Raw genomic sequence first — 8,877 nt, forward strand, 5'->3', positions numbered from 1 at the left:
TTGGAGAGAACAATCATGGGAGAAAGAAGGGCTGCTTATGCACAGGGAGACAGCTCAGGGGGCAGGAGTGCATGGAGGGATGGACACAAGGAAGAGGTAACTATCAGGAGGAAGTAGGAGGTGAGATGTTGCATTGTAGTAAATTGTGGTCAATGTCATGAGACAAAGTGTATGTAAACTGCTGTATGGAAATTGTATTTGATCTGTAAATTTTCACCCAAATCACAATTTAAAAAAAAAAAAAAATTTACAGCCTTGGAAACCCTGTGCAGTTCTACTCTGTTCCACAGGGTTGCCATGAGTCAGAATCAACTTGATGGCAGCAGGTTTGGTTTTGGTTCGGTGTTACAGAGAATAACTGAGCTCCATAGGGTTATCTTGGCTTTTAAAAAATAAAATTTTCACAATATTAAAAAAAAAATTCTACTTGGGAATCAGCAGTTCTTTAAAATATTTATATAAATTATCTCCTTGATACAGACTGATTCTCATTTGACATGAGAATGTGTTGTTACTTTCAATCTCACTGTAACCCCTTGGCCTTGTTCTAAGCCCTTGTATGAATCTTCCTCAAACTGCTTAGCAACCTTCTAGCAGTGAAAGTTGTTTTAAAAAAATGTTATCCCAAGTGTAAATAATAATTTCTAACCATTCTTCAATTACTGTATGCACAATATTATAAATTTAATTTATTTTGCAAAGTTACCTTACTGTCATATAAGAAAATCAGTCAAGGCCAATTTTTTTCAAGAAGAATAAATTCTACTTGGGAATCAGAAGTTCTTTAAAATATTTATATAAATTCTCTCCTTGATACAGACTGATCTCATTTGACATGAGAATGTCTTGTTTCTTTCAGTCTCACTGTCAGAAACCAAGAAGATCAGAGACCCAGGAGACCTTCCCATGAGCTCAGAACAGAAGGCCTCCCGAACTGTGAAGAAAGGTGAAACCTCATGTTACTAAGGTCACCAAAGTGAAAGAAACACCAATCTTTTTTTATTTTATTTTTAATTTTTTTGCATTATATGTTTCAACAGAACTGTTGCTCTAACTGCAGTTTAATAGTATCAGATATAATGTGGACACACCTTCCCATGCTTCAAAGCTTCTTTTAAATCATTGTGTGACAGAGAGAAAAATCAGTCCCATTATTAATCCAATCTCTTTGCTAGTCATAGATAAAAGTTGATACTTCTTGACAAAACATATATTTCATTTTCACATAGTATGTTTTTTTAGAATAAAAGACCACAATGAAACATACACATACTTGGTTTTAAAGAAAATTTATGCCCATTTGTTTTTCAGTTGTAAATTTATACTAAATGGCTAATGTATTTTTTTAATCTCTTATTTTGAAAAAAGTTTTAAAAGAAACAATACATAAAATTATTGTCCATAATGCCAAATTTTTAAATTGTCTTTTTCCTTCATATTATCAATTGATTTGCTTTCACTTAATTATTTTTATACCTATACCTTGATATTATAATAACCTATAAAATTACAGATATTAGGTAAATATCCTAAAAGCCTTACTAAAACACTTTATGCTAAATTGTTTATTTTTGAGGGGAAAATCTAATAGTACAAAAAATAAATATTTTTCTTCATTCTTAATCTTTAATTATCCTTACCCAGATTTTTTTGAAGTCTAGGAAGCATATAAAAATATTACATAATTTTTAATTCTTACAAAGAGTTTGTATCTTATATATTTCAGTGTGCTCAAAGCTATAGCTTTGATACTGTCTCTGAGTGGTGCATTGGTTAAGTGCTACTAGCCTAACAGCTGGTGGTTAGAACAGAGTTAGAATCAGTAATTTGTTTTTCATATGTAATACTTTTTTCATAATGAAAAACTCATAGGCCCATCATAAAAACAAAAATCAAATGCAGTCATGCATCACTTAACATCTACAAATATGTTCAGTGAAATAGAATGCTATGTGATTTGGACATTGTGTGAACACCATATTATATTCTAGTCCTGCTTTTTCTTTAAGCATCTTGAACAAGCTTTATGCTTTAACAGTGATCGTCAACAGCGCTGAGAGGAATTTGTTTTTGTGTTTGGTCCTCAAACCACATCATTAACAATTTCTCTCTAACTGATGTTGGTCCCTCTCGCATTTTTGTTAGTCTTATAGCTTTCAGTGGAGCCTATTCTTCAACAACTTGGGAATTTTTTCTTTATTTTGACAGTCGTCATGATTGCCGAGTACAACATGCTAAAATCTCAAGCAATAGTATTCATTGATTTTCCACCTTTGTGTTATTTAATAACTTTTAGCTTCATTTTCAAATTAATATTCCTCCTTTGCCTCTTGCTGCTGCTATCATTAGTACTGGTTTTGCTGCATTTGGGAGCCATAATGCACTTCACAGAATATTTTCCAAAGAAAATTAAACAGAGAGATAACACAAAACACTCGAGACACACAATACATGAGCTTGGATGCTGCTGCCTGTGAGTTGAAGCATACATTGTTATATGATAAACTTTTGAGAGAGAAAGTATAGTACAGTTAAGCCAGTAACATAGGCATTTATTTGACTATCAAGGCATATGTATTATATGTTATATATGTAGTATACTATTATACACCTGGCAGTGCAATTGCTTTGTATACAAGAGACATGAGATACATGTGTTGGCTGCGTCCTACTCTCTGTTCAGGGTTGCTGAACTATATTCAACCTTATGGGACCACAGATATATATGTAGTCTGACATTAACCTAATGGATATTATGAGGTACATGACTGTAATACAAAGTTTTACAGTAAAAACCCGGTTCTTTCTCTTATTCCAGACCACATCCCAATCTCCAGAGATAACTGCCATCAACAATTTTTTGTATCTCCTCAAAGGAATTTTCCATTCACTTACACACAGCTATACTGAAACAGGATCTATCTATACTCACTGAATCTAAGTATCACTTCATAAATTGTTTCAATAAAATTAAAGGATTATTATTCAACAGGTTTTTTTTTTTTACTTTAATGCAATTAAAATGGAAGTAAAACTTTAAAACAAAGTGAAAATTCTCTTATGTTTGATATTTTAAAAAGACTTCCACGTAACTCCTCTAAAAGCTAACTCACTGTTATCCAGTCAGATCCTTGGGTTTCCGAGATGGGATCACTATGGAAGTAGATTGCTCAACCTTCCTTCCAAGGAGTGGCTAGTGGGTTTGAACTGCCAGCCTTCTGGTTAGCAGTCAAATGCTTTAGGCAGTATGCCACCAGAGCTCCCATATAACTCCTAGGTGAGAGAAAAAAGAATTATTATAAGGGTTTTAAATAAATAAATAAAACATTTATAACCAATCTACATGAAATTGATCCCTATCAGACTTGTGGGAATCAGAAACAGCAGTAAGCAGAGAAAAGTGTATAGCCTTAAGTGTTTGTTTATATTAGAAAAGAAAGACTGATCACTAATGAGCTAAGCAGCCAACTTAAGAATAAGCACAGAAATAAATGAAGTGAAAATAAAGATAAAATGGAGAAAATGAAGACAAATGCTGACTCTTTAAAAAGACTTTAAAAATTGACATCCTCTGCTATGATTGATTAAGAAAAATAAAGAGAAGGCACAATTAAGCAATATTAGAAATGAAAAAGGGAAAATAATAGCTATCCACTGGATATTGATAATTTAATACTAGGAATAATTTGTGTCAATGAACTTAATAATTTAGACACTCTGAACAAATTCCTAAAGCAGGGAATTACTAAAAGTGACTCAAGAAGAAATAAAGGGTCAGAATAATCTTATAACTACTAAAGTAACTATATCAATAATTAATTACCTTCTACAAAATAAGCACTGGATCCACTTGGTTTTACAGGCTAATTCTACAAAACATTCCCAAATAGATCACTCCAGTATTGTACAATTCTTATATACCGATCCAGATATCTGTAAGGCCAATATAACAGAAAGACCAAAACCTGACTAGGATTGTATAAGAATGGAAATTTAGAGGCAAATCTCTTTCAGGAACTGAAGGTACATAAAACAACATGGGTGACTCTTAGAAACATAATGTTGGGTGAAGTAAGCAAGTTGCAGGAAAAAAAAAAAAAGGTATAGCAAGCTATATTTATAATGTTTGAAAAATGTTTGAAAAAAACTAAAGAATACATTCTTCAGAGATAGATACATATGTAAAAATTACGGAAAAGGGAGTAAAGGGAAAGGGACAATAAGTATTGCTGTTAGATTTTCTTACCTCAATACAATCTTAAATAGAAGTGAAAAATTAAATCATAAACTGAAAAATGGTAAGCACAAAATCGAGTATGGAAGTTTCTTCAGCAGGGGAGGGGAGGTAGAAGGAGGGATGTGTGTGGAAATAGTTCACAGGTAAATGCAACTTTGTCAGTCATGTTCTAATTCACAGATATTCATTTTGTAGTTACTCTTTATAACTGGCATTTATATTACATACATTCTTTTTGCTTTCTTAAACATTATATAATTTTAAACACACACACTAAATACCTATTGCCACGCTATTGCTCTAGAGGGTCGTGTTGTTAAGTCTGACTTTGTTCTGACATAGGTGATTGGGGGAGGCGTTGGTTGGGTGAGTGTAGGATTTTTCTTAACTTCTATAATTTAAAAATACTGTTAAGGGTGTCTAGATGTAAACAGTAGGTTCTTTGTTATTCTAGCATCTTGGTTTTCCAGCATTTTGCAGTGGCCATGCAATCCAGCTAAACAATTTGAAAGCATCATTTGCTTTTGCCCAAAGATTAAAGCTATGAGCTCTTTTTCTTCCTAAGAGGGCCACAGTGCATATATTTTTCATTCTCAGAAGGGAAATTATACTTCTTTCTAGGGGTGAAATTCAAATTTACTTCCAATAACATGGTTCTATTTCCCCCTTTTCTCTTGGTCTACTAAGTGTGACCCCCACGCTGGAAGAAGTCAGCACCTGGGCCCAGTCCTTCGACAAGTTAATGGTCACTCCAGCAGGACGAAATACTTTCCGTGAATTCCTCCGAACAGAATTCAGTGAAGAAAATATGCTGTTTTGGATGGCTTGTGAGGAATTGAAAAAAGAAGCTAATAAAAACATGATTGAAGAGAAAGCAAGGATAATATATGAAGACTATATTTCTATTCTTTCTCCTAAAGAGGTGTGTGACCACTCAATGGTTTTCTCCAAAGGGGCCATTTGCACAATTATAGCTATTCCAAAATATAGAGAATTATTCCATCCACTATTTACAGCAGCAGATTTTGATCACAGTCCCATACATAGTCTGCAAATGCCCCCTAAAATTGGTGAAAAATTTTGTGCAAGTTTCTAGGAAAGGTATCCATAGAGTTCATCAGATTCTTAAGAAGGGAGGGTGTATGCACTTTACTACTAACATTGTCTAAAGACATACCAGACAGGCACTTCTTTCAATATAATTATCATTTTATTCTGAACAAAATACTTTTTAATAATATTTTGTTGTGTTTTTAATGAAAGTTTACACAGAAAATTAGCTTCCTAATTGACAATTTCTATATAAATTATTTAGTGACATTAGTTGCATTTTTCACAATGTGTCAATATTCTTTTTATTTGCGTTCTGGCTATTCTGTTTCCAGTGCTCTAGTATCTTCTTATCCTCTTATCTTTACTTCAGAGTAATTGTTGACCTTTTGGTCTCACATAGATTTTTTTAAAAAATAATATCCTTTATTTCATGTGCTAATCTCTTATTTCACTAAATGGTGACCTCAGGGGATAGTTGTGGTTCAAGGTTTAAGGAGTATCTCAGGACAGTAGTCTCAGGAAGTCCTCAAGTTTCAACTGAGCCAATATGTCTGGACTTTTTAAAAATTTGAATTCTGTTCCACATTTTTCTCCCATTTGATCAGGGTGTATCTATTGTGACCCTAATCAGAACAGTCAGTAGTGGTAATCAGGCACCTGAACAAAATATTTTTAAAGATCTTTTTACTTTATATACTAAGAGCATAACTAGTATGATACTGAGGTTTCTTGGTCCTTTCTTATATATTTGATTAGATGAGTGAAATTGGGCAAGTTTTAACCTCAGATCTTTACTGTCTTCAAATCTAAAATCTGGGATATTAAGTTGGTCTCAAAATTAAGTGTAATGTAGCTCTGATTATAAAACCATTCATATATCCACTTCCTACTCTATAAAGATATAAGATGAACAGAAGAGGGCCTCTCCTATCACAGAGCTCATCCACAAGTGGGTGGACAGAGATAGGACTCCTGGTAGTGAGTATACTGCAGAGAAGTGGGTCATCAACAGTGTAATGGGGGCAGCATGCAGAGAAGGACCCGGGGAAGGTCAAGAGTCATGACAAGAAAGTCACCAGAAGCACATTATATACGAGGGTATCCCAGGAGACAGGACCAGATGGGCCAAGGGTAAAGGTGTGCAATTGATGTAAAGTTACAGTGTAGCAACTCTGATAGGCCTAAAGTGCAAGGTATTCTCAAACTCTTCAGGCTGGTGGCAGGCACAGGAAGAGGGAAAAGGTAAAAGACACGAAACCAACTGAGGTATAGGGTCGCTGATGAGATTTTTCTCACTTTGTCCTTGGATTTTAGCCAATATGATCAAATTTGGATTTTCCAAAAAACAACATGACTGCAAACTATTAGGAGAATAAGACTCAAAGCAGAAGACAGTGAAAAGATGGAAGCCAAACTAAGTCATACAGAGAAATGAGGCAGGAAGTATTTGATTTGATGTAAAATCCCAGAGTTTCAAATGACTCCCAACTGCCTGGTTTGAACAGATCTAATAGTGAGGAATTTGCTAGAATTGGGCTGATAGGAGGAAGTACTCAGAAGAGGTCTGTTTTGCTAATTTAGGTTTGCATTGTTAAGTTGTAGATATGCAGCTGATAGATTATGAATATGTAGCTCAGTAAATTACTTCTAATAACCTGTGTATTTTGGATTAATAAGAGGCATCAATGTTTGTTTTCCATATACAGTGTAATCTGTGACAGCTAGAATTGATGGTGCTGCCTTGTTTTCCTGGGTCTCACAAATTTTCTGCTTTTGACAGGCTGCAATCTTACCACTTTTCTATTGTTTGTTTTAGGGGAAAATATTTGAGTTTTCCTTCACTGACAAGAATCCACCTTACACAAGTTTGGGCTTTTGCAAGTTACACTGTATTTTTGTTGTTGTTGCTGTTGTTGTTGTTATTTTGATTGTCCTTTTTTTTTTTCATTTTTTAATTTTTGTTCTTTTTCTTTTAAAGGCAAAATTTTTTATTCAGTGTTTTTTAAACATTAAGTCAAAAAATCTTAGAAAATTTATGAGACAAGATTGATATAAAAAGATGAACATTTCCCTCATAAGCATCTTTTACATGAAATGCAAAAGATTGAAAAGATTTAAGACATTGGGTTGAGATCACCTGGTGTTTGAATCCCAGTTATACCACTTAATAGCTGCCTAACTTTGGGCAAATTTTAAAGATAGGTCACCAAATCCTTCTTCCTTAAGAACAGCAGCAGAACATTGTCGGATATAGTTCCAGAAGATGAGCCCCTCAGGTTGGAAGGCACACAAAATTGACCAAGGAAGAGCTGCCAACTCAAAATAGAGTCAATCATGACATCAATGAAGTAAAGCTTTCAGAACCTTCACTTGATGATGTGGCATAACGAAAGATGAGAAGAAACAGCTGCAAACATCCATTAATAATTGGACTATGGAAAGTATGAATCTAGGCAAATTGAAAGTTGTCAAAAATAATAGATAGATATCCTAGGAATTAGTGACCTGAAATGGACTGGTATTGGCTATTTTGAATTGGACAATCATATGGTCTACTGTACCAGGAATGACAAAAGAAGAGGAATGGCATCATATTCATCATCAAAAAGAACATTTCGAGGTCCAGCCTAAAGTACAGCACTGTCAGTGATAGGATAATATTCATACACCTACAAGATTAATAGGCGCTCTGGTTGCATTAGGTAGTGCCTAAGGCACATGACTGCTAACCAAAAGGCTGGCGGTTCAAACCCACTAGCCACTCCTCGCAAGGAAGGTTGGGCAGTCTACTTCCGTAGTGATCCTGCCTCGAAAACCCAAGGAGGGGTTGCTATGAGTCGGGTCTGACTTGACGGCACATAATAACAACAACAACACAAGGTTAATACAAAGGTATTATGACTATCATTCAAATGTACACACTAACTACTAATACCAAACATGAAGAAATTGAAGATTTTTGCCAACTTTTGCAGTCTCATTGTAAAAAATTGGAAACAAAGAAAATCAGTAGTTGGAAAGTATGATCTTGGTGATAGAAATGATGCTGGAGATTGCATGATAGAATTTTGTAAGGCCAACAATTTATTCATTGCAAATACCTTTTTCAACAACATAAATGGCAACTATACATATAGACCCTGTGCAAAAAAAGACAAGGAGGCCACATGTTCTGACCTTCTCTAATCCCACAATAGGAAGACAGAATCACCATCAATAGCCCAAGGCATATTCCTGCCAGGCCAGACATGCTGCCTCCCTCTAGCCCTTTCTCCAACCGTTCCTCCCAAAGCACCCACCACCTCTCTCCTGGGTTAGATAATCCACTGCAGTGGCCACACAGAACTCACAGATTATGGGGTTTATTAGGGAAGCACCAGGCTACAATTGAAGTTTAGGAAAAATGCTCAGTCTCTCTCCCAGCCCACCGTCTCTCAGCCAAGTCTCTCACAGTCTCTCTCCCAGCAGTGCATGTCCCTCGGTGTCTTACTCAGCAATGCGTGTCTCTTGCATCTCTTTCCCAGCAGCACGTGTCTCTTTCAGCAGCACATCTTCCTCAACCAGCAGTCAGAGAGAGTTCTGCCTCT

At 35.2% G+C, this 8,877-nt stretch overlaps 1 protein-coding gene across 1 annotated transcript in view; it reads left to right on the top strand.

Moving 5' to 3' along the window:
- The window catches only part of RGS20 (regulator of G protein signaling 20), a gene marked incomplete at its 5' end in the record, with an annotated part of 51,900 nt that overhangs the window by 32,213 nt on the left and 10,810 nt on the right, over positions 1 to 8,877 (top strand). Inside the window, 2 exons of the mRNA XM_007952209.1 lie at positions 860 to 946; positions 4,925 to 5,159. Coding sequence (XP_007950400.1) covers positions 860 to 946; positions 4,925 to 5,159 — 322 coding nt within the window. The remainder of the gene's footprint in view (positions 1 to 859; positions 947 to 4,924; positions 5,160 to 8,877) is intronic.

The sequence above is a fragment of the Orycteropus afer genome, unplaced genomic scaffold (assembly GCF_000298275.1).
Source record: "Orycteropus afer afer isolate SDZICR_OR568_19922 unplaced genomic scaffold, OryAfe1.0 scaffold00329, whole genome shotgun sequence".
NCBI lineage: Eukaryota > Metazoa > Chordata > Mammalia > Tubulidentata > Orycteropodidae > Orycteropus > Orycteropus afer.